Source organism: Tamandua tetradactyla, chromosome 26, assembly GCF_023851605.1.
Source record: "Tamandua tetradactyla isolate mTamTet1 chromosome 26, mTamTet1.pri, whole genome shotgun sequence".
NCBI classification, from domain to species: Eukaryota; Metazoa; Chordata; class Mammalia; order Pilosa; family Myrmecophagidae; genus Tamandua; species Tamandua tetradactyla.
The window spans coordinates 38,359,963-38,385,592 of record NC_135352.1 but is presented as its reverse complement, the minus strand read 5'-3'; the positions used below and the strand labels follow the sequence as shown (position 1 = coordinate 38,385,592).

Sequence of the window (25,630 nt, the reverse complement as noted above, 5' to 3'; positions counted from 1 at the left end):
AATCACTTGTCTATTTTTCATTGTATCAACATTTTCCCTCATGGTGAAAAAACTATGGTGGGTAAAAAGGCTAGCACTTCACCATGAATCAAGGCAGTGGCCCCAAACTTTGCTGGTAGCCATGGCTTTCTCCAGTGCCCTGCCTTGCAGCAAAAATCATGCTACTTTAATTTAAGAATGTCCTAGATGAAGCAGTTACAATTTTTAATTGAACATTGTGTAGGCATTTTTTTAATATTCTGTGTGTCAAAACAGGATGTATAAAGCACTTCTGCTGCATACCACAATATAATGGTTCTTTCAAGGAAAAGCACTGCTGTTGTTTGAGTTGCAACCTGAAGTAGTTGTTTTTTCATGAAACACCATTTTTATTTGAATAAATGATTGATGAAATGTGGGTAATGTGTTTGAGTATCTCGCAGAGCATTTTCTCAAAAATAAAGGAAGTCAATCTTTTGCTTCAAGAGAAACTGACAATATTTGTTGTCAATGATAGAATTCAAGGTTTCATGGAAATATTAGCTAATTCTGGAGAAAGTCTTTTCACAACCATGAGTTTGACAGCATCCCAATACTTTAAGATTTTTATTTTGGGATTAGATTGATGGTGACATTAACAAATGTGCTCATTCGATATTATCCAGTGAAATGTGTCAACATTTGGAAGATCTGAATGACTCAATGAACTAATATTTTCCTAATGACTGAAGCATGATGGTAAGACATCATGCACACCTAAAACATCCATCAAAGTTCAAATAGACACTGGATTTTAATGTGATAGAGTATGAAGAATTCATTGATATTTCAGATTTCACTTTGCAACTAATCTTTAAAAACTAATCCTTCTGAAAATTCACTTGCAATGATCTGGTAAGAATATAAATCAGTAGTGATATTTCAATATATCATTATGCTAAAATATGCAATTAATTGCTATACAATCAAGGGATAAATTAAAGAAATGTTCAAAGTTCAAGTCTATGTCACTGCTTATGTCTTATTCTATTTGAGTAACCTTATACAATGCCTTTCCTGTATTTAGTCTACATTATCTCCCTTTCCTTTTTACATTTTTTCCGTAGTATTTATTCTTATCCATCATCACATATATATATTCATCAGGTTTTAATTTTTTTATTTTCTACCTTCTCCCTTGGAATTTAAACTTCAGAGAACCAGAAGTTCTATTTTCTATTTTATTCACTGGTATATTTTCCAGTACTTGAAATAGTATGTGGCATAAAGTATGTCTTCACATTGTTGAATGAATGAATGAATTCAAAGTGGGGAAAAGTAAAGGAGAAAGAGCACTTGTGTGTGTGCATATGATGAGTGTATTTGGGGGTACACTGTGTTTAAGGTGCTAGCAGCAGATGCAGGTGAAGATGTCAACAAGTCTCAACATGGATTGTATGATAAAAATAGTTGGAATCATGTACCTATATATTGATAGCAAGGTCAGGATTGGAGACACAGGTTTGAGAGTTTCCTGCCCACAGATAACAATTAAAATTATAGAATATATGGAATTATAAGGGGAAAAAAAAGCTATAGGAAGAATTTTAGAAAGCACCTTGGAAGAGAAAAGTGAAGACAGAAAAGTAATAACTAAAATAGGAAATCCACAGAGGCATATTTCAGATAATTATGTCAGAATATTCTACTTGAATGGTCTGGCAGTGGAATGGCAAGGAAATAAGTTTCCTCAAGCAGATGCTATGAAATCATTTGCCAAGAATGTTGTAAGGGACTTGGAGATAGTTAAAATAGAGGAACTTCAAGGGCTCTCCCAGGTCTTTGATTTTATTATATAATCAAATACAGTTTTAAAAATCTATTCAAACTATTAAAATCTGCTATGAAATATGACATGTAAAAAACATTTGGCAGACTTCTGGGAAGATGGCGGGATAGGAGAGGCTGGATTCATCCCTACTCCAAGGAACATTTAGAGAAGTGACATAAGAACCACCAGGACACCGATTCCAGGGTTCAAGTGACCTGAAAGGGTCTCCTACACCACATAGGGAGGTCCTAGATGGAAAAGCTGACGAATTGGGACACAGATAACAGGGTGAGTGGGCTCCGTTAGGCCTTCCTCAGGGACAAGAGGCCACACCCAGGTAAATGCCTGCCTGGCAGCAAGCTTTGAAGATCAGCGCGCTCAGCTGTGCAGGACTGAGCTCCCTTGGAGAACCTGGAAGCCAGAAAAGGAGCTCTCCCTGCTCATGGAGACCATCCAGCTAGAGCACAGAGCCCTACTCACCCCTTTCCAAACCAGAGATCCCAGGACCTCAAGGACAGAGGTGGGAATGAGGAAGCAAGCCACGCCCATGTGCTCTCATGTGTGCTGCCCTCCCACCTGTGCCCATGTCCCCCATGCACCCACACTTGCAGCCTGCACCCCAGCCTGACGCCCTGTCCCTCCCCCCTGCCCCACACCCAGGTACTGCCCTTCTCAATGGAGGAGGAGTTGGAGAAGATAGGAGTTAGTGAATGAGTATGACTGCTGTATCATTATTTCTTTCAGGATCTGGTGTCCTGGAGCAGTCAGAAGAAAAAAAACTAAAATTGTAGAACTGTAACCCATACTGTCCTAGCTTGCTAGCTGCTGGAATGCGATATACCAGAAATGGAACAGCTTCTAAAAGGGGAATTTAATCAGTTGCTAGTTTACAGTTCTAAGGCTGGGAAAATGTCCCAATTACAACAAATCTATAGAAATGTCCAATCACAGTCATCCAGGGAAAGATACCTTGGTTCACGAAGGCCAATGAAGTTCAGGGTTTCTCTCTCATCTAGAAGGGCACATGGCGAACATGGTGTCATCTGCTAGCTTCTTCTCCCCTGGCTTCTGGTTTCATGAAGCTCCCCGGGAGCCGTTTTCCTTCTTCATCTCCAAAGGTCGCTGGCTCGTGTACTCTGCTTTGTGGTGCTGCAGCATTCTCTGCTCTCTCCGAATCTCTCTCATTCTCCAAAATGTTTCCTCTTTTATAAGACTCCAGTAAACCAATCAAGACCCACCCAAATGGGTGAAGACACGTCACCTAATCCAGTTTAACAACCACTCGACTAAATCACATCATCCAGGGACATGATCTGATTACAGTTTCAAACATACAGTATTGAATAGGGATTATTCTACCTTTATGAAATGGGATTTTGATTAAAACATGGCTTTTCTAGGGGACATATATCCTGTCAAACCAGCACACATACCAAACTCGGAAATTTGTTCTATAACTTACATTGTGCATCAAAATTTATTACTTTTTTTTGTATACCTGTATATATGTTATATTTCACAATAAAAAAATGTTAAGAAAAACCCATTTGGTACTGTTAGAAGAACAAGAAGACACACCAAGGACTCCAGGATAAAGTTTAGAAGGAGATGTGAGCACAGGTAAACAGCCCCGTCCAGCGCGGGCAGCGGAACATCACACGACCAGGCAGCGCGGGCACCAGCGATACCCGGAAAATTGGACATAGATGTAATCGTGAGAGATGCAGAAACTATTCGGGGTCCTGACCTTCCTGAGACCCAAACAGGACAGTGTCCCAAAGACCGCGACTGCGGCTGCTGGCAATGTGGATGCCAGCGGGAGAAGCGGCCACCTGGGAGGCAGCGGGAGAGGCTGTCCTTGACCCTGCAAACCCCAGCACGGTGCTGCAGCCCTAGGAGCAGAGGGTGCCTGGAGAATTTGTACTAGCAGCTTCCCATCAGCCTTGGGCAGTGGGGGGCTTGAAATGGATGGATCTAGAATTTTTAGAATATGCATAATTACTAGCACACAAATATCTGAGAAAAATACATTCCTGCTACGTATTTAAATGATCAAATTTCTAAGGAGGAAAACATATAAGTGGACATGAGTTATTATGAGGGAGATGTTTCAATATTTGAAAAAAAAAAAAGATTTGTAATGATTTTTTTAGTTCTTTCCATGTCCACCGAAAATAAAATGCAAATTCCCAATTCTTAGTGACACTTCATGTCGCTAGATAAGAAAATAGCTTATTCTGAACAATTTGAGTCTTTTACTTTAGTTCGGCAAAAGAAATATAAATAGCTGATTGAACTTATAAGGTTTAAAAAATTCTTATTACCAAGGGTTGCCCTGGAATTAACTTGTTAAATTATTTATTAAATTAATTCCAGGGCATCATTTTAATAAGAAGATTTTAAATAATATTATATATAATTATATTTTAATAATATAATAATACTGTTATAATAATATGAGAAATTTAAAATTAATATAAATAATTTAATAAGTCATTACTGCACACTTATTCTATGCTAAGCACTATGTGAGGTACTGAAACTACAAAATTACCTGGTTCCTGTCCTCAGGGTTTTCGCTACATAATGGAAGCTGACAATTAAACAAACTAATAGATTCTTTTTACCACAATGATGACAGCCACCAAAATTTACATTTATATTCATCACAAACAAGTAGGATTTAGTTTCACTTTTGAACTTTTAAATTAAGACAGAATTTAACATGACACCGGATAATTTCACCTTCAACAAAATGTAACTTTAAAGCTTTACACTGATTACAGAATCGGATTCATAAATTAAATGATTTTAGAACTAATTTAACTGCTTTTCTATTTGAAGCAAGAAATGATTCTTAAATAAACTTGGCATCATTTATGCATCTTACTAAATTAAGAAATCTAGGGAGCTATAACATTATTGGAATTAGTTGCAATGCAAATATAATTTATTTTAATCCATAAAATCTGTTGAATTCCATTAATTGAAGAGAAGCTTTCCTGTCCAAATTTATGTTCTTAGGATATATACACAATTTGAGTAGTTGAACTACACTTTTTTTGTGAGTGGAAAAGCTGATGCTGAATTAAAAATAATATTTCATCATTGCTTGTGATGCTTTCTCTATTTACTGCTTTTCATCAGTTGAATTTTTTAAAAGTTTGAAGTACTTTGTTACAACATATATTCTTCAATGATATTGAACTTTTCGTAAATGGATTTTCTAACTCAAAATCATCTGATAAATATTTAATCAAATTATTTTATGAATGGGAGCCTAAAAGTTTAGATCCTGAAGCTTTTTAGCTAAAAATGAAGTTTCTCATTCTTCAAGAACACATTGAAGTTAATCTTTATAATAGAAAGAGAGAAACCATGCTCAAAAGATGCGCAATATTTGAAATTTGATAAAGATTTTGAATATCTCAGTTTATGGGAAGAATATATTAAAGTGGCATTAATTTTTAATTAGATAAGATATTTTTATTGAAAGGGAATGAATTAAGAAGGTATATTTTGCAGTATCTAAATTGGGTGAAGATTGAAAAGATGCATAAACAGAGGCAACTAATTTGGTTCAGTTCTGACCTATAAACAGAGTATATATAACAGGTACACGGAATCAAGACAAAAAGATAATATCCATAAAAAATATGGGTTGAAATAGTTACTTATTTTACCACCCAAGTAGTAAAATCAAGTTTTGAGATTACCGAGTATCTTAGCAAACAGAGAAAAAATATTTTCTTAGTTAAAATTATTATATTCTAAAAAGTTGGGTCAATTGAAGGTATAAACAATTTCAAATTTAGTAATAAAAATTGCAATTTTAAAGATGAGTTCACGCAATTTTATTAAAAAAAGATGACTACACAGATAAAAATCTTTTTTTCTGAAAAGTACCTGTGAAATAGTACTAGTATTAGAAATATGGTTTTAAAAACTGATTAAAGCATGTGATTATGTACCAAAAATAATTCTTTAATTTTAAACATTCATTATGAAAAGAACTTTACTTTGTTTTTGCTTTAATGTGCCAGGATATATTTCTTTAGAATGATTATATTTTAAGACATAGTTTAGAACCATGTTGTACATCCATTAATATTGAAAAAAACAACTGCCATATTACAAATAAATATTTCAAAAATCTATTAATTTAAAATCTGTAGTGCCTTCTTTTCTTTTAAAAAATGTCCCCATTTTAATGATGAGTTGTATGGACACCGCGATTGCAGGGAGATGTTAAAGCACCCTCACGGAAATGAGGAAAATTCATGAAGGCCCCCAGATCCATGCTCTCCTTTGGTCTGTAGCTGCCATCTGCTGCAGAAGTTTGACCTCCCATCTGGGGGATGTGCCAGGCAGCCAAGGAATCCATGACTGTAAAATTCACGGTCGGTTCGCCTGGCATCGTTGGGCTTTGATTATGAGACAAGGCATGTCAACAGGGAGGCAATTCCTCTGAATCTCAGCCATATCCTCCAAACAGTCCTTGACTTCACTTAAGTAAACTTTCAGACTTTGCTCAGAGACCTTTCCCCCTGCTCTAATAAGAGGTTGTGGAAGATTTTATTATAAACCCCATGGTGGGTCATTTTCATGGTAGTGCATGGGAATTTCTAGACCTTTTTGAAGGCATGTAACAGCCCTAAGGGCTGGTTTCACCTATTGTGTATTTCTCTACATCTCTCTCTTCCTGTCTCTATCAGTCTCTATCATCTATCTATCTAATTATCTATCATTTATCATCTGTCTGTCATCTATCTTTATCATGTATCATCTATCTATCATTTATCTGTCAATCTGTCATCTATCTATCAACATGTATCAAATCTCATAATCATCATCAGCTCCCTTGCTATCACCCATCTACCTAACAGCACATGGCTCAGCAATATATTTTTATTTGTTACAGCTGCCAATATTGGCTGGGACCATGCTGCAAGGTGATCTTTTCTCAGAACTCCTGAAAGGTGCAGTTCACCTCCATTTTCTAAATCTTTCTAGCCATTGAAGTTATCACCATTTTTGCTGCACTGTCTTCCTACTCCACACTGACTCCCAAAGAGGTGAGTGTAATGGGTCCCAGAACACGCAGACTCTTTCCCCCTCTCTCTTTTCTGAAATACTTCATCACATTGGAAGGATTTTCATTTCCTAATATAGTCACTGAGAGTTCGCCCCATATGTTATATTCTATTTTCTACCCTATAATTTTACCTTCTCTAAGCAGTTCTTTACCTTCTCATCTCTGGGCACTAAAATAAAAACCTTTTCAAGGTAGTATCTATTACAAAACACATTTTAAATGCTATTATACCATTTAATATTGAAATTATAACGAGCTCAATCTGCTTGCGTCAAACAGATTTAAAATCCCTAATCGCTTACTCATCAGTAAGCCAAACAAAACTTTTCATTCTTAATAGCAACAAAAATATAACGTGCTTAGGGAAGTTAAACTGCATGTAAAGTTAATAAAGTAAATATGCAAAGTTAAATATTTTGAAAGACAGTAAAGAAAATGACAGTAAATATAGAGACATCCTATGTTCTTGAGTAAGATGACTCATTATTGTAAGTTTTATTTTCCAAGAATGGATCTGTGATTTCAATGCAATTCAAATGAAAATTCTAATGTGATATCAACTGGAAATTAATCTGAATCTTACAAGTATACATAGCAAAGGCAGTTTTGAAAATGTAAAAATAACTCACAGAGTTCAAGTTATACAAATATAGCTTCAGCTTTTAAGTGAATTTAGGAATAGTCAATTTGATAAATGGTAGAAAAGAGCATCTAGAATCAGATCTATGTAGAGAATTTTAAGGTAAATATGACATTTCAAATCAACATGGAAAAAATTTAATATTTAATTGTCATGGTCAGGGACATGTGTCAACTTGGCCAAGTTGTGGTACCTGTTTGTCTGGTTGGGCAAGTGCTGACCTGTCTGTTGCAATGAGGACATTTCATGGAATTAGATCATGATCACGCTGGCTGCATTCACAGCTGATTCCATTTGTAATCAGCCAAAGGGGAGTGTCTTCTACAATGAGTGAGCTTGATCTGATCATGGGAAGCCTTTTAAGGAGGATTCAGAGAAGACAGGTTCCATTCCTGCTTTGACTGGTGAGCCTCTCCTGTGGAGTTCATTCAGACCCTCCATTGGGGTAGTTGGCTTCACAGCCTGCCCTGCAGATTTTGGACTCTCCATTCCCGCAGTCACATAAGACACGTTTATAAATTTTATATTTGCAGGTGTTCCCTGTTGATTCTGTTTCTCTAGAGAACCCTAACTAATACATCTTGGTACCAGGAGTGGTTCTTAAGAAACAGAATCTTAAAAATGGGTTTTTATGAATGGTTTTCTACTCTGACTGGACTCAGAGACACTAAGGACTCTGATTCCCGTAATTAGAATGACACTCCCAGTCCATGGAGTGAGTTGGCAAAAGAGATAGTCAAAATATCATCATTCGATTTTCCTAATGCTTCGCTTGTACGAGCCAGACTCTGGGGGATAACATCTTTGACACCCTTACAGAGTTTTGTAGAAATAAGAGGTATAGAGATGTTGGTTGGTTGTTGTTAGATACACTGGCTACATTAAGGGGTGAAAGGGATGGGCTTAAGGCTTCAAATGAGAAGCTTAAGTGCCCTCTAAAAGATGTAGACATTTCTATGAGCATCCTGAAGGAAAATCTTATTTCCTTGTAGCCGTAGACTTGAGATCTCTGAAATCAGACTCAGAATCTTATTGTTAAAGTAGCAACTTTACAATGTAAACTGAAATCTCAATCTTGCATGGTGTCTGCCATTAAAGTGAGTGCACTGATTGGAAAGGAGTGGGACCCTGAAAAATGGGATGGTGACATATGGATTGACAATGATGTCGGGGGTGAGTTTGAAACCCTAGATCATGCTGAGTCTTCTCTAGATAACCCTGAAATAATTTGCCCTAAGGACATAACTGCCCCACCTCCCGCCTACCTTGAGGAGTTGGCCACCCAACCTCCTCCTGAAGGGATTAGGGATTAGCCCTAGAGTGATTAATCCTGTTTCACCAGATGAAACTGCAAATGAAGGCCTTGAAGCAAATGGCTTGGAAGATATTTCTAATTCTTTTCATGACCCACCCCCACCACCCCTGATTTCTTCCAGACCTATAACTAGACTAAAGTTCCAACAGGCCCCTAAAGGTGAGGTACATAGTATCACACATGAGGAGGTACGTTATACTCCAAAAGAACTGTGTGAGTTTTCCAATTTATATAGACAAAAATCAGGGGAATATGTGTGGCAATGGATTTTAAGAGTGTGGGATGATGCTGGGAGGAATATAAGGCTGGATTAGGCTGAATATATTGATATGGGCCCACTAAGCAGAGATTCTGCATTCAATGTTATAGCTCAAGCAGTTAGAAAAGGTATTAATAGTTTGTTTGGACGGTTGTTTGAAACATGGATCAAAAGGTGGCTGACATTACCTGAGGTTGAAATGCCAGAACTGCCCTGGTATAATGTAGATGAGGGGATCCAGAGGCTTAGAGAGATTGGAATGCTAGAGTGGATTTATCATGCAAAGCCTGCTCTTACACTCCAGGAATGTCCAGAGGATGCACCTTTTACCATAACTGTGAGAAATAAATTTGTGAGACTAACACCATCATCCCTGAAAAGCTCTGTGGTTGCACTTCTCTGTAGGTCAGATATTACTGTAGGAACTGCTGTCACTGAGCTGGAATCCTTAAACACAATGGGAATGACAGGATCCTGAGTTGGCAGAAGCCAGGTGGCAGTACTTAATCACCAAAGACAGGGTAGATGTGGTTATTATAATAGACTGCAAACTCAAAGGAGGCATCAGAATTATATGACACGCAGAGATTTGTGGCATTGGCTAGTAAATCATGGGGTACCTAGAAATACAATAGAAGGGCAGTCTACTAAATTCTGGTTCGAGCTATATGAACAAAAGAGTTCTAGGTCAAGTGAACAGAAGTCTAATCTGAAGTACAAAAACATAGACTCATGGCCCCTTAATCAATTTCCAGACTTGAAACGGTTTATAGACCCAGAGCCCCTTGAATGAAGGGGAGGCCAGATCCCTTTGGGGGAGAAACCTATTACAGTGCCACAAATTTATACTGTTAATCCTCCTCCAAGCTTTCTGTCATGGTTAGGGACACGTGTCAACTTGGCCAAGTTGTGGTACCTATTTATCTGATTGGGCAAGCGCTGGCCCATCTGTTGCAATGAGGACATTTCATAGGATTAGGTCATGATCACATCAGCTGCATCCACAGCTGATTCCATTTGTAATCAACCAAAGGGGAGTGTCTTCTGCAATTAGTGATGTTAAATCTAATCATGGGAAGCCTTTTAAGGAGGACTCAGAGGAGACAGGTTTCATTCCTGCTTTGGCTGGTGAGCCTCTCCTGTGGAGTTCATCCAGGCCATCCATCGGAGTCATCAGCTTCACAGCCTGCCCTGTGGATTTTGGACTCTGCATTCCTGTGGTCACGTGAGACACTTTAATAAATTTTATATTTGCAAGTGTTCCCTATTGATTCTGTTTCTCTAGAGAACCCTAACTAATACACTTTCCCCAAGGAGACCGACGGCCTTTTACCAGGGTAACTGTGCACTGGGGAAAAGGAAATGATCAGATATTTCAGGGATTATTAGACACTGGTTCAGAAGTGACATTAATTCCAGGGGACTCAACACGTCATTTTGGATCACCAGTCAGAGTGGGGGTTTATGGAAGCCAGGTGATCAATGGAGTTTTAGCTCAGGTCCATCTCACAGTGGGTCCAGTGGGCCCCCAAACCCATCTTGTAGTTATTTCCCTAGTTCCAGAATGTATAATTGGTATAGACATACTGAGCAACTGGCAGAATCCCCACATTGGCTCTCTAACTTGTTCAGTGAGGGCTATTATGGTGGGAAAGGCCAAGTAGAAGCCACTAGAACTGCCCCTACTGAGCAAAATAGTAAATCAGAAGCAGTACTGTATTCCTGGAGGGATTGCAGAGATTACTGCCACTCTTAAGGACTTGAAAGATGCAGGGGTGGTGATTCCCACCACATCCCCATTCAACTCTCTTATTTGGCCTGTGCAGAAAACAGATGGGTCTTGGAGGATGACAGTGGGTTATTGTAAGCTCAACCAGGTTGTAACTTCAATTGCAGCTGCTGTTCCAGATGTGGTATCATTGCTTGAGCAAATCAATACATCCCCTGGTACCTGGTATGCAGCTATTGATCTGGCAAATGCTTTTATCTCAATAGCTATTAGTAAGGACCACCAGAAACAGTTTGCTTTCAGCTGGCAAGGTCAGCAATATACTTTCACTGTCCTACCTCAGGGGTATATCAACTCTCCAGCCCTTTGTCATAATCTTATCCACAGAGACCTTGATCGTTTCTGCCTCCCACAAGACATCACACTGGTCCATTATATTGATGATATCATGTTGATTGGACCTAGTGAGCAAGAAGTAGCAACTACTCTAGATTTACTGGTAAGGTATTTGCGTGTCAGAGGATGGGAGATAAATCCAACAAAAATACAGGGGCCTTCCACCTCAGTGAAATTTCTAAGTGTCCAGTGGTGTGGGACATGTTGAGATATCCCTTCTAAGGTGAAGGATAAGTTGCTGCCTCTGGTTCCTCCTATGACCAAAAAAGAGGTACAACGCCTAGTTGGTCTTTTTGGTTTGGCAACAACATATTCCTTATTTGGGTATGCTACTACAGCCTATTTATCGAGTAATCATAAAAGCTGTTAATTTTGAGTGGGGACCTGAACAAGAGGAGGTTCTGTGACAGGTCCAGCCTGCTGTACAAACTGCTCTGCCACTTGGGCAATATGATCCAGCAGATCCAATGGTGCAGGAAGTGTCAGTGGCAAATTGTGATGCTGTCTGGAGCCTTTGGCAGGCCCCTATTGGAGAATCACAATGCAGACCCTTAGGATTTTAGAGCTAATCTTTACGATCTGCTGCAGATAACTACTCTCCTTTTGAGAAACAGCTTTTGCCTGCTACTGGGCCTTAGTAGAGACTGAACACTTAACCATGGGCCACTAAGTTACCATGAGATTGAGTTGCCTATCATGAGCTGGGTGTTGTCTGACCCACCAAACCATAAAGTTGGGCATGCACAGCAGCACTCTATTGTAAAATGGAAATGATATATATGAGATAGAGCCAGAGTAGTCCTGAAGGCACAAGTAAGTTACATGAAGAAGTGGTCCAAATGTCCATGGTTTCCATTCCTGCCACATTACCTTTTCTTTCCCAGACCAGAGCTATGACCTCTTGCGGATTCCTTACAGTGAATTGACTGAGGAAGACAAAACTCAGGCCTGGTTTATAGATGATTTGGCATGATATGCAGGTACCACCCGAAAGTGGACAGCTGCAGCATTACAACCCCTTTCTGAGGTGTCCTTGAAGGACAGCGGTGAGGGGAAATCCTCCCAGTGGGCAGAACTTTGAGCAGTGCACCTGGTTGTTCATTTTGCTTGGAAGGACAACTGGCCAGAGGTGCGTTTGTATACTGACTCATGGGCTGTTACTGATGGTTTGGCTGGATGGTCAGGGACTTGGAAAGACCATAATTGGAAAATTGGTGACAAAGAGGTCTGGGGAAGAAGTATGTGGATAGACCTTTCTGAGTGGGCTAAAAACATGAACATAGCTGTGTCCCATGTGAATGCACACCAGAGGGTGACTTCAGCAGAGGAAAATTTTAATAATCAAGTGGATAAGATGACCCATTCTGTGGATACCAGTCAGCCTCTTTCCCCAGCAGCTCCTGTCATTGCCCAATGGGCTCATGAACAAAGTGGTCATGGTGGTAGGGGTGGAGGTTATGCATGGGCTCAGCAAAATGGACTCCCACTCACCAAGGCTGACCTGGCTACAGCCACTGCTGAGTGCCCAATCTGCCAACAGCAGAGACCCACACTCAGCCCCTGATATGGCACCATTCCCCGAGATGACGAGCCAGCTACATGGTGGCAGGTTGATTACATTGGACCACTCCCTTCATGGAAGAGGCAGTGATTTGTTCTAACTGGAATAGACATATACTCTGGATATGGGTTTGCTTTCCCTGCACACAATGCTTTTGTCAAAACTACAATCCGTGGGCTTACAGAATGCCTTATCCATTGTCATGTTATTATACTTAGCATTGCTTCTAATCAAGGAACACACTTCACAGCAAATGAAGTGTGGGAATGGGTGCATGCTGATGGAATTCTCTGGTCTTACCATGTTCCCCATCATCCAGAAGCAGCTGGATTGATACTACGGTGGAATGGCCTTTTGAAAACTCAATTACGGTGCCAACTAGGTGGCAATACCTTGCAAGGCTGGGGTAATGTTCTCTGGGAAGCTGTATATGCTCTGAATCAGCATCCGCTGTATGGTGCTATTTCTCCCATATCCATGGGTCCAGCAATCAAGGGGTAGAAATGAATGTGGTACCACTCACTAGTGGTGATCCACTAGGAAAATTTTTGCTTCCTGTCCCTGCTATCCTGAGCTCTGCTGGTCTTCAGGTTTTAGTTCCAAAACAGGGAGGAGGGTGTGCTTCCTCCAGGAGAAACAACAATTATTCCACTGAACTGGAAGTTAAGACTGCTACCTAGTCACTCTGGGCTATTTATGCCACCAGATCAACAAGTCAAGAAGGGGATTACATTATTGTCTGGGGTAATTGACCCTGACTATCAGGAGGAAGTAGGACTGCAACTACATAATGGAGGTAAAGAAGAGTTTTCTCAGAATGTAGGAAATCCCCTAGGGCATCCTTTAGTACTACCATGCCCTGTGATTAAAATCAATGGAAAACTGCAACAGCCCAATCCAGGCAGGACTACCAATGGGTCTGAAACTTCAGGAATGAAGATTTGGGTCACCCCACCAGGCAAAGAACCATGGCCAGCTGAAGTTCTTGCTGAGGGTAAAGAGAACATGGAATGGGTAGCGGAAGAAAATAGTGATAAATATGAACTATAACCATGTGATCAGTTACAGAAACGAGGACTGTAATGCTGTTTTGTTTGTGTTATACTATTTAAGTTGTAAGATATCAAGTTTAAGAATGAATGTTGCCCAAAGATTTGTACCCTATTCTGGAGAGATTTAATGTGTTTCCTATATATGCAACACAGTTGGGTATTGTAAGGTAAAAGAAAAAATGTGTGTTTTATTGTTTCATTTGGAAATTTGGCATGGTTTAAGGTGATATATATATAGTTGCCAAGTTGACAAGGGGTGGACTGTCATGGTCAGGGATATGTGTCAAGTTGGCCAAGTTGAGGTACCTGTTTGTCTGGTTGGGCAAGTGCTGGCCTGTCCGTTTCAATGAAGACATTTCATGGAAGTAGATCATGATCACGCTGGCTGCATTCACAGCTGATTCCATTTGTAATCAGCCAAAGGGGAGTGTCTTCTACGATGAGTGATGCTTGATCTGATCATGGGAAACCTTTTAAGGAGGATTCAGAGGAGACAGGTTCCATCCCTGCTTTGGCTGGTAAGCCTCTCCTGTGGAGTTCATCCAGACCCTCCATCGGAGTCATCGGCTTCACATCCTGCCCTGCAGGTTTTGGACTCTGCATTCCACAGTCATGTAAGACACTTTTATAAATTTTATATTTGCAAGTGTTCCCTGTTGATTTTGTTTCTCTAGAGAACCCTAACTAATACAATGATAACAAAAATCTTCCATTTGCTTAGAAGAAAGATTATGCAGAAGTAAAATCTACTCAGATTTAAAATTATAAACACCATCTATGCTATAAGGTTCTAGATTAAAATATATGGTGACATTTTTGTAATTTGTCATGTAAAATGCATAATTTATAAAGAAAAATATTTAATTCTATGCAGTTTTAAAAGTCTCTGTACTATGAAAGATATACAGAAAGGTAAAATGTGAAATAATATATATGAAATAACGTATAGAAGTAAAAATTGAAGACAATCCCATAAAAATATGGGCAAAGATTCAGAAAAGACAATTTACAGAAAAATAGCTTTGGCTACTTTTCTAATTTGCTAGCTGCCAGGATGTGACATACCAGGAACAGAATGGCTTTTAAAAGGGAGAATTCATTAAGTTGCAAATTTACAGTTCCAAGGATGTGAAATTTTCCAAATTAAAGCAAATCTATAGATGTCTAATCTAAGGCATTCAGAGAAAGATACTTTGGCTCAAGAAGGCCAATGATGTTCAGGGTTTCTCTCTCAACTGGAAAAGCACATGGTGAACATGGCGATGTCTGCTAGCTTTCTCTGCAGGTTTCTTGTTTCATGAAGCTTCCCCAGGGGTGTTTTCCTTCTTCATCTCCAAAGGCCCCTGGCTGTGTGGGCTGTGCAGCTCTCATGACTCTCCCTCTAAAATATTTCCTCTTTTAAAGGATTCCAGTAAACTAATCAAGACCCACCTGGAGTGGGAGGAGCCACATCTCCCTCTAATCAAAGGTTAATTCCCACAATTGGGTGTGTCACATCTCCATGGAGATAACCTAATGAAGTTTCCAACATATGGTTCTGAGCAGGGATTAAAAGAAATGGCTGTCTCCACAAGCTGGATCAGGATTAAAACATGGCTTTTCTAGGGTACATCATCCTTTTCAAACTGGCATTGCTACTAAGTATGTGAAAAAACTAGTTTAACAGGGGGATGTAAATATAGTGAAATACAATTTCACATCTGTTAGATTAGGAAAAAAATTAGATCTGAAGCAAAATGGAAATGCTAATATAATTGATGCAAAAATACTTAATTTCCATATTTTTATGTTTGAAATGTCTTTTATAACTTTATAATAATACATATCTTGTGTGCATACTTATACACATGCATACACACACACAGTAAAAGAAAATAATGGTTATGAAGCAAACTGAAAAGTAAATAACCCAGGTGAAGGGAATTGTGGGTTAAGGCTAAGGCATTCTCTTTTTTTGCACTTTACACAGTCCCCATTGTTAAAATTTTCTAGTCCAAGCATACTGATACTAAAAACATTCAAATTTATCATATTATCACTTTTTAAAATTAATGATCTTTAGTGATTTAAAAATAGCTTTAAAGGGCAAAGAGGAAAAAAACAGTTGTTGTATACTATGATATACAATGGATGGTTTATAAAAGACGTATTTATTCAAAGGAGAACGTGGGTTGGAAATGTATTTAAATTCAAAACAAATTTTGATATTTTAAAATAGATTATAGATTCACATGCAGTATTAAAAATATACCAGAATCATGCTTAGCCCAGCTTTCTCAAATGAAGACAGAGAGAAACTGAGAGAGAGAGAGGAAAGAGAAAGAGAGAGACAGAGATTTCTGGGTTTGCCCCAGTTTGTAAACACTTATGTTCTTAATCAGCAGCTGGAATTTAAAAACAAAAGGAAGAAAACACTCACTCTTGGAGCATACTGATTATTGCCAGGGGAAATATTACTCAACTAAATTTCATTGACTTGACAGGAACAACTGTTACCCCAAATTGTATTTAAGCAAAATATTTAAATTTATAGTTTGTGCATTTAATTTGACTACTCTTACCATAAATCAGGCTGTTACATTCAATTTAATTTAAGTTATAAGCCTATAAAATGAAATATATTCTTAATAATTACTCTCCGGCTAATACTTTGATATAACTAACTTATAACCATTATCCCACGAATACTTGGTTAAATTTGTCTTTGGAGACCTGAAGCATTTTAGTATTTATTACAAATTTAATCATTTCCTTCTCTGTCTTGGGATAAACGAACTGTTGTTCTTAAGTAACAATTACACTGATGACTTTGTTCAAATTTACAAAATTGCCATACGTAGAATAGATGGTGTTTTAAAGTTCTTGTGAGGAATCTCAACTAAAATCAGGAAAGGACCTGACCATAAGTCCATCTTAAGTGAGCAAAAAGGGGTTGTGATTTTATTTATGATTGGATGAATTTCTCTGCTAGGGAAGGTTATAAAAAGGCTCTCCAAGCCACTTTCTTTGGAATCTTAATGACAGGAAGATTCGAAGTTCAGATCTGCTCAAATTTATGAAATAATCAATTCATTTCAAGTCCAAAAATTAAAAACCAGGAATTGTGAGTTAAAATTAGTTTGGCAGTATTTAAAGGTGGTGAAATGTCACTTTGGGTAGAGAATAATTCTTCACTGGTCTCAGGGTTTGTAATGCCTGATATGTCAAGGTCACTAGAAAACATTAGGCTAATCCTAGAGAGGGAAGCCTTACACATTAACAAGAACCTAAGCTACACTTCAAATTTTTATTTCTAGATGCATAAGAAGAGTACCATTATGAAATAGCAGAAATTTTAACATGATCTGATAGTTTAATCATTGGAGAATAAGTTTTTAGTACAATTTCTCTTGAAGCAAACTATTATAAAATATATATCATCACAATGCATTCAATAAAGTGTTCAAGAAAAGATAATTAACATTATGGTAATAGATTCCAGACACTTAAATTCATATTTACTATGCAATTAATAAAAATTGATCCAAGCTGGCCTTGACAGAAATCAAGATGTTATTATAAATAATTTTTAAAATGTTCAATATAAATAAAGCATATATTTTCTTTTAGACTTCATAATACTAATATATATATTTCCTATTAATTAATATTTCTTACTTATTATTAAAACGTTAAAGAATATTGTAAAATACGTAAAAGAGAGCTGATGTTTTATATGCAACCAAAACCTATAACATCAAATATACTTAAAATGAAAATGGGATTTGTGCAGTAAAGGTCCAAATTATTGGAAGTAAAAGACTACATTATTCTTTTATACTCAAGCAAATCAAGTAACACAGCAAAGTCAGTGGTGGCCCAGAAAAAATAGGTTTACAGCAGCCTTGACATATTGCTATGAGAACTGCTGCAATGATAAAAGTTCACCTACGGACTTCAGATATTTTCAAATGAGTTGTCCTTTTGATGGAAGTATCAGATAAAAAAAATTGAAGGTTTACAATTTGAAGTTGTATAAACACGAAACTGCTCATTACAAATGAACTGGAAGTTTAAAACTGTACTCACTTTTAAACATTGCTATATTATTTTAGAAAATACTATTTGTTTTACCAGTTAATGTACAAGGAACTCGTCTGTGTGTTCTAATTAACAGCTTGCTAACTAAGTGCTGACTTACTTTAGCTAAAATAAAAACCAACTCCAGACACAGAGGGTTCCTGAACCCAAGGGCTAAATCATGGCTATCTTCTAATGGTGATGACAGAAACAGTGATGAAAGGCATTGCAAGGGTGAAGATTTGAATTAAAAAATAAGCACATTAACTTTATCTGGAGAACAAGTCACCAGCAAAAATTTAACCTACAAAGATGAAGACAGACTAAAAGGGCAAGATTGGGACAGATTAGTGTTAAGTAGGTTGGAATGGTTGTTTAGGGGGGCTGATTTTATAAGGAGCTAATTGTTGGTGAATATTTTGTCTTGGGATGACGTATGTTTTCTAATCAACTTTGTAACCACACACTTAAGTAGTAAAATACTCAGGAAACAAGAACTGTCTGCACCTCTGACAGTTGAAAAATATCCACACTATATTAAATTATGAAGGAGTGTTAACAGTAGAATTATCAAGAAATAATTGTGGAAAATCATTGTCCAATCCATCCTACTGCCATAGCCTTAGCACAAATCCCAAAGTGACTGGTCTAAGGAATATCAGAAATGGCTTTAAAATGAATCTGAGAAATTAAATCATGAAACTTTCTCATCCACCTTTAGAAATTTCTATCCAAAACCCCATTAAAGTATATCTCAGAAGTTTCTTATAGTATTTGTCAGTGTATTTTTTCTCAAATTGATCCTTAAAAATCTATTTTCCTCTAATTTTAGGAACTGCAGAAAGCATTCCTTTCTTCACTGTTCCGTTATCTTTTATCAAATCTGAATATTCAAGATGTCTTTGGCTCTTACACATTTGTGATGTTTACACCTTTTGTTACTCACATTTGTCTTTAGACATAAAATACATAACTGATCTACCATTTATTTGGTAAAAGTGTATGTATGCCACGTCTTGGCCTTTTAATTAATGACAGTTTTATCATGAATTAAAAAATTATTATCCAACATTGTTTTTCCAAGATAAAAAGAAAATTCTTTTTTCCCCCCACTGGAAAAAAATTGCCCATTTAGAAATTTTTCTTATGACATAAGTAAATGGCTGAAAATGAAATCTATAGTTTTTCCATTACCACTTTCATTAATTTGGAATGTAAATTCCTTAGGGGCATTCTTAGAGGTAACAAACAAAATGTACTTAGACATAAAACTGTGTTCATCAGTGAAAACTTGTCCTTTGGAAAGATAATCTTCTGTTTTTTCTTCATTCTAGGCAGTTCTAAAAAAAGGATCATACAGTATATACTGAAGCTCAGAAACGAATACAGTCTAATCTTGAGAAGATGTGTTAGTGATTACTTGGTATATGGTTTATCTTTACCAGAAACTTTTTTGACTTCACATATTATAAGCAACAACTCCATAAGAAAACTTGGGCTCAAATTATTTGCTATTTTATAAATTAAATAAAAAATTTAGAGAAATGCAGGGTTTTGTTGCATAATCATTTGCATGGCACATATAGTTTAATATGTTTATTGCTATTTTACGCTTCTACTTATGTGAATTTTGGACATGCAAAATTTTCATAGTAACTGGCTTGTATCTTCTGGCTGAACATGAGCATAATAAATGAATGTTAGAAAGAGAGAAATAAATGAAACCAATACATTTTCTCCATACTCAGAAGCAAGCACTCATAGTATTTATTCCATATTCCTCACATAATTCCCTTGTGAGGTTGATTGAACAATTTCTAGACTAGAGGAATAAATTGTATGTTGAGCTTTGGCTTTTATAAAAACAGGTTAATTCTGGCAATTTCAGGAATAAGCACACTATGAGGTAGGTTTTCATATTTGATAGGGAAATGTCTGAACTTGGAACATAAATGTGGCCACAATTTTCTCTTGCCCTCAGAGAAATTCTCAGTGATGGGATTTGGTTTTCTATATCAATGGAAAGGCAAAATTTGAATCTAATGCAGTTATTTCATTTTGATATTAAATGTCAGCAGTCTGAAACATTGCACTAAAATCATTTAAGCTGCAGCTAATGGGTTTTTATTTATACTTAATGATTGCAAAGAATAGAACTAATACTGATTTCATATTTTTGAAGTTTAATTTAAGTGCTATATGAATCTGCACCCACTAATAAGCTCAATTACTTGCCAAATAGCCTCTAGGAAATGTATTGTTAAAATGTCACAAAGAGTTAATTATGATTTTTCTGTTTTCTTCTTTCTGTCCTTAGGTTTTTCTTAACTCAGTGATGATTTCTGACTCTTGCTCTCTTTTGGCTTTCATTTTTCTATGCTGTCTTTAGAGAGCTCATTTATTATCATGGCTAAGCAGTCTTTCTAAACTTGGTTCCCCATTTCACAACCATACCTAATTCAAGCTCTATTTCAAAACTTCTAATAATCCAACATATATTTCTAGTTGAATACATATTTTCACATGAAACACAGCATAGTTAAGTAAAAATCAGCAACTATCATTACTTGTTCTATTAACCACCTTTTAATGCAGAAAAATATTGAAAAAAATCTTCGAAATCTTTTGTTTTTCCCTTAGTCTTTTGAAATTCTCATTAATGTATTATTAAATTAGCTATCTGCATGAATTTCTTTTCCATAGGCTCATTCTCTTCTTCAAATAGAGTGTTAGGTTGAGGTAGTTAGTTATCTGAGCATATGCGGCAGTCTTTTCTAAAGCCCTATCAATAGATATGATTGTAGAAGGTAAAATTGCTCAGAATTTTCTTTTATAGTTTTTAATCTGTTATATCTGCTATTACGTCCACCTCTTCATTCTGTAGTTTTTATATGCAACCTATTTTTTTCCTTGAAGTTTCACCAGAGGCTGACCAAATTTTTAGACTCTTAAAGTACCAGCATTGGGTTTTAATGTGATTCTTTCCATTATTCTCTTTTTGGTCTTCTGGAATTCAGTGTTTAGTTCAATCATTTTTGGAACAAAAAACTGCTTTAGTAGTGTGTCTCAGATTTTTGATACATAGCGCTTTCATTGTCATTCAGTATTGAGTTTTTCTTAATTTCCTCTTTAACCAAAGAGGCATTTATTACATATATTTGGTTTCTAGGTATATAATTTTATAGTAATTTATGTTAATATAGTCATTTTCTGTAATTATTATTGATATCTACTTTGATGCACTTTTAGTCAGTGATCGCATTCCATAATGTGTTGATTCTTAGAAATTGATTGATGCTATCCTTCTGGCTTACTACATAGTCAATTTTTATAAGCATTCCTATATGCTAAAACAAATAACTGAACAAGCAAACAGAAAAATAAAGTACTTTCCTCTCTCTATATGACCTTAATCATTTTGTTTAAATTTTTTTGTGCATTTACTTTCAGGTAAATTGTTTATTTTTTTATGTAGACCTGCTCATTTTTCTTCATATATTTGGGAGCCATATTACCACCCTCATAGATTTTCATAATCATTGTAGCTTCTTTATATATTGTTTCTTTCATGGCATGTTACCAAAGTGTTTGTGCCTTATGGTTTTCTTTACAAATTGTTTATTTCTGATATAAAATTATTATCCTAGATTTATCTTAGATACATTTTTCCCATTTCTTCTCCAAACTTTTCATGATATTTTGAAAGAATGTTTTAGTTGACAACATATTGTTGGGTCTTGGTATGTGCTAACATCTGGTTTGAGAATTTCTTTATTTTGCCATGTGAATTTAACCCTTTTGCATTTATTTTAGTTATTGTACTATTGAAAGCTGCTTTTGATGGTTTTTCTTTTATTTGTCTACTTTCTCACACTCTATTAGATGAATTATTATTTTTAGCTCTGATTTGAAAGTTTTTTTATTTGCGTTATTTGGCCTTTTTTTTTTTTGTAAACATGGGCAGGCACTAGGAATTGAATCCAGGTCTCTGGCATGGCAGATGAAAATTCTGCCACTGAACCACCGTGGCCTGCCCTGGCCATCATTTTTAACAAACAAAGACTCCTACATGTGTTTGCTTTTTCTCATCAATTTCTAAAGCAAGATTTCACTTTTCTTTGAACTTTCCCTGCATGCCCTTCCTGGTAACCCTTCCTTACCCCACAGTAGGAATTTTTCATCATCCAGAGTTTAAATCTAAGTCAGGAATACATTTTGTGTATGTGTGGGGGCGGGAGGGGGGGGTCATTGCTTATTTAGACAAAATATATTTTTTAAGTTACTTACTCACCCTTAATATTATTCTTCCCTTAATCACTTTGTCCTTTATGCCAACAATATGCTTATCATCCTTAAGTGAATTGTTACAGTCGCATAAAAACTGCCTTCAGAAGCCCCTGAAGGTCTTGAAAGCAGGGAATTTTGTGTTGTATCACCCGACATAATATGTGAAATTTATTATGTACTTGTTAGATGGTTTTTCAGCTAGGTGAATGAACATTCCTGACTCACTTAGAATAGCCCTATTGACTCAGATTTGTTGAAGGTTTATTAAATTCAAGGAAGTTGGATCATAACTGGCCATTAAGACCTTTGCTTTAAATAATGCTTACTTTTTGCTTATTTTCCGTATTTCTCACCCCAGATTTCTTTTTTCTCTTAGCTGTCAGAATTCCTCCAAGTGTCCACAGTTGAAGCTGGAAGGAACCTTGTGTGTGTGTGTATATATATATATATATATATATATATGGTTTTGTTTGTTTGTTTGTTTGTTTTGCATGGGCAGGCACTGGGTTCCAAGTCTCCAGCATGGAAGGCAAGAATTCTGTGGCTGGACCACCATTGCACCGCCCCCCTTGTGTATATTTTTAAAACCTACTTGCAGTAGGCTAAAATCTTTTCACTTGTGAAATTAAATCATTGTTTTATAAAAAAAAAAGAGTTTGATTAAGAAAATACCTTGAAGAATTTGACTTCAGCAGTTTCAACTTTGACTGATAGGATTTTCTGAGCATCTGCTGAATTTAGTAAACACTGTCTCCATTGTAAAATAAATTAATTTTTAATAACAAGGCAGGATGTGTTTAATAACCCCAAAATACTAAAGTGACACGAGACAATTTAATCATTCTTGATAAAGAAATTAAGAAACAAGAGGGAAGAGGACAAGAAGCTGTTTTCCCTTGTTAGATGGTAGATTAATTTGGAAATGTCCTGGAAAGGCAGAAGCATAAAAAGTTATATCAGCACTCATGCCCTGCAAAATATCCCCAGTAAACTTTCCTATTCTAAAAAAGCAGTCCAATGACCCAGCTATCTCTCGGGATCTATATCCTTTTTTGTCTTTCCTCAAGAACTAATATTTGTGGAACAGATTTCACTCACAGCTTCTGGTTTCACAACACCCACTTTCTTTTTGCATCTTTTTTGGGATTCAGTGTTAAGCATCATTCTAATCAAATTTCTCTTTGATTGTCATAAATATCAAGGTTTGTGTTCTCCAAGCCCTGTCGTGTATGTAGTGTTGCAATCAAGATGTAGAATCAGCCTGTTCTCAAAATGGCTTTCTTTATGGTACATGTACAAAAATCTGTGCAGCTGTGAACATTTTGTTGCCCCCCCATTTATATTACTAAGTAGCCCTCCTAAGACAACTAGATCATTTTCTTTTCTTCTCTATTACTTTAATAAGAAAGAACTTCACATGTGTGTATGGTTACTATTTAAGGACTATTTAATAAATCATTACCTTTATTTTCTTAATAAAAACCAACTATAGGAGAATGTAGACCCTCCCCCATGAGACAGGTTCACCATCTAGTGGCAGCTTGATTACACTACAACTGGTGCCCCTGAGGCATGTAAGATTTTAAGATCCACCTTCAAATCTTCTTCTTGGAATATATCAAAATAGGCGTTTTATTTTTAAATAAAATATTTCATAATGCTTTCTTTTTGCATAGAATTAAACTGCAAATAAATAAATTTAGGGTTATGTAGATAAGTTCCAAGAAAGAGAAGGGTCAGAGATTTTATGTTTTTACATTAATCATGATGTGTATGTTTGAAAAAAGAAACATAAAAGACTGCATGAAAGCCTAGATAAGTCTCTGATAAAACTATATAAATCTCAGATAAAACTTGAGGAAAGGATTTTCTCCTGAAGTAACATAGATGACATACCTAGCAGAGTACAATTTGCATAAATATCAGTTCAGAGGTAGCAGCTATAGTACAGAGGAAGAACAGGCTTTAGAGGCAGACATTGGTCTGTCATCAGCACATCTATAAACTGGAGTACAACACGCAATTCCTAAAAATCACCTTTTGATAATGGAGAGCACATATTCCTTGTGAGTATAAGAAATAATGTATGCAAAGTGCTTGGTCTATAGCAGGCACTCAATCAGTTCATGGTAGTTTGTTTTTTATAATTATGTCCATTTCCTGTTGCTGGTTTGCACATACACATATAGCTATTTTCAGTCTTAAAAGCTGTTATTTCGAGATCACCGATGTGATTCTTTAGCCTGGCATGGAGTGTGTATGATGACAGCTATCATTACTTCCAATACCTGCTTAAAATTACTCCCTATTTGGTGAAGAGATAGCCACCATGATGGCAAAATGATTATCCATATTAGCCATTAAAAGTTATCTAACATATTCTTCAAAGTATGCAGAAAAATTAAATTGCCCATACTTACAGCTTTCCAGTTGCATTATACATGTTTGTACATCCATCGGGAAATTTTTGAGATCCATTGGGCAGGAAAGTATTAATGTCAATCTGAAAGAATTCAAATTAATTATTCTTAAAGGAAATTCTTAATTCAAATAAATTATTCTTAAGCCTTGATGGTGCACAAAAAAATGACATCATATTAATACTCTATTTTTTTTCAGGGTACAATTTAAAAACAATGTTGCTTGGCTATTACTAACATCTATTCAAATAGAATCTACTCCTAGCTGGGTCTATTATTTACCATAAAACAGGATGTACCTTATATAGAAATTTGTTTTATGAGGGATGGAAGCACATGCTCTATTGATATTCAATCACATCTATCTATCTGTATATCCACCTATCTAACCTGTATATCATCTAATCTATTACGTATCAATCATCCATCACCTATATATATCATCTGTCTCTTTAGAGAGGGCTACAGATGTATAAAAGAAGTCTACACTTTCAGAAGAGACCCCCCAAATAGAAATGTGAGAGTGGGTTTTATAAAACTAAAACAAAACGTGAAAAGACACATTTCCCCCCCAAATCACAATGACAGTGCCTGTAACATTAAAATATTGAAGAAGCAAAACTATCAGGGCAATTGGTGTTCTGAGCAGGAAAGGCAGGTACAGAGAAGTAACTGTATGATGAATTACAGTCATCTTTGTACCCACACTGAACAATTTGTCATGAACAACCAGCAGTATTTAACAGAAAAAGAGAGGAACAAAAAACACCCTGGATCTGGAGGACTTGAGTATTCCGGGTATCAGAGTGGGCTCTCCATCGAGGGTCTAGGGTAGACCATCAGCTCTCAAAGGGATCAATAAGTAACCCTCTAGAACATCCGTGAAATAATTCCATACTCACCAAACAAATTTTGGTTTGGTTTCACACAAAGACACAAAGTGAGATAAAATCTGGATGATGCGCAACAAATTATCCATATTAGCATTAAAAGTTGATATCAACCATATTTTTGGTAGATATTTCCAC

At 36.5% G+C, this 25,630-nt stretch overlaps 1 protein-coding gene across 2 annotated transcripts in view; it reads right to left on the bottom strand.

Moving 5' to 3' along the window:
• The window catches only part of GLRA3 (glycine receptor alpha 3), a 210,766-nt gene that overhangs the window by 42,588 nt on the left and 142,548 nt on the right, over positions 1–25,630 (bottom strand). For both annotated transcript variants that reach the window (XM_077144360.1, XM_077144361.1), the window contains exon 5: positions 24,603–24,685. In XM_077144360.1, the coding sequence (XP_077000475.1) occupies positions 24,603–24,685 (83 nt within the window). The remainder of the gene's footprint in view (positions 1–24,602; positions 24,686–25,630) is intronic.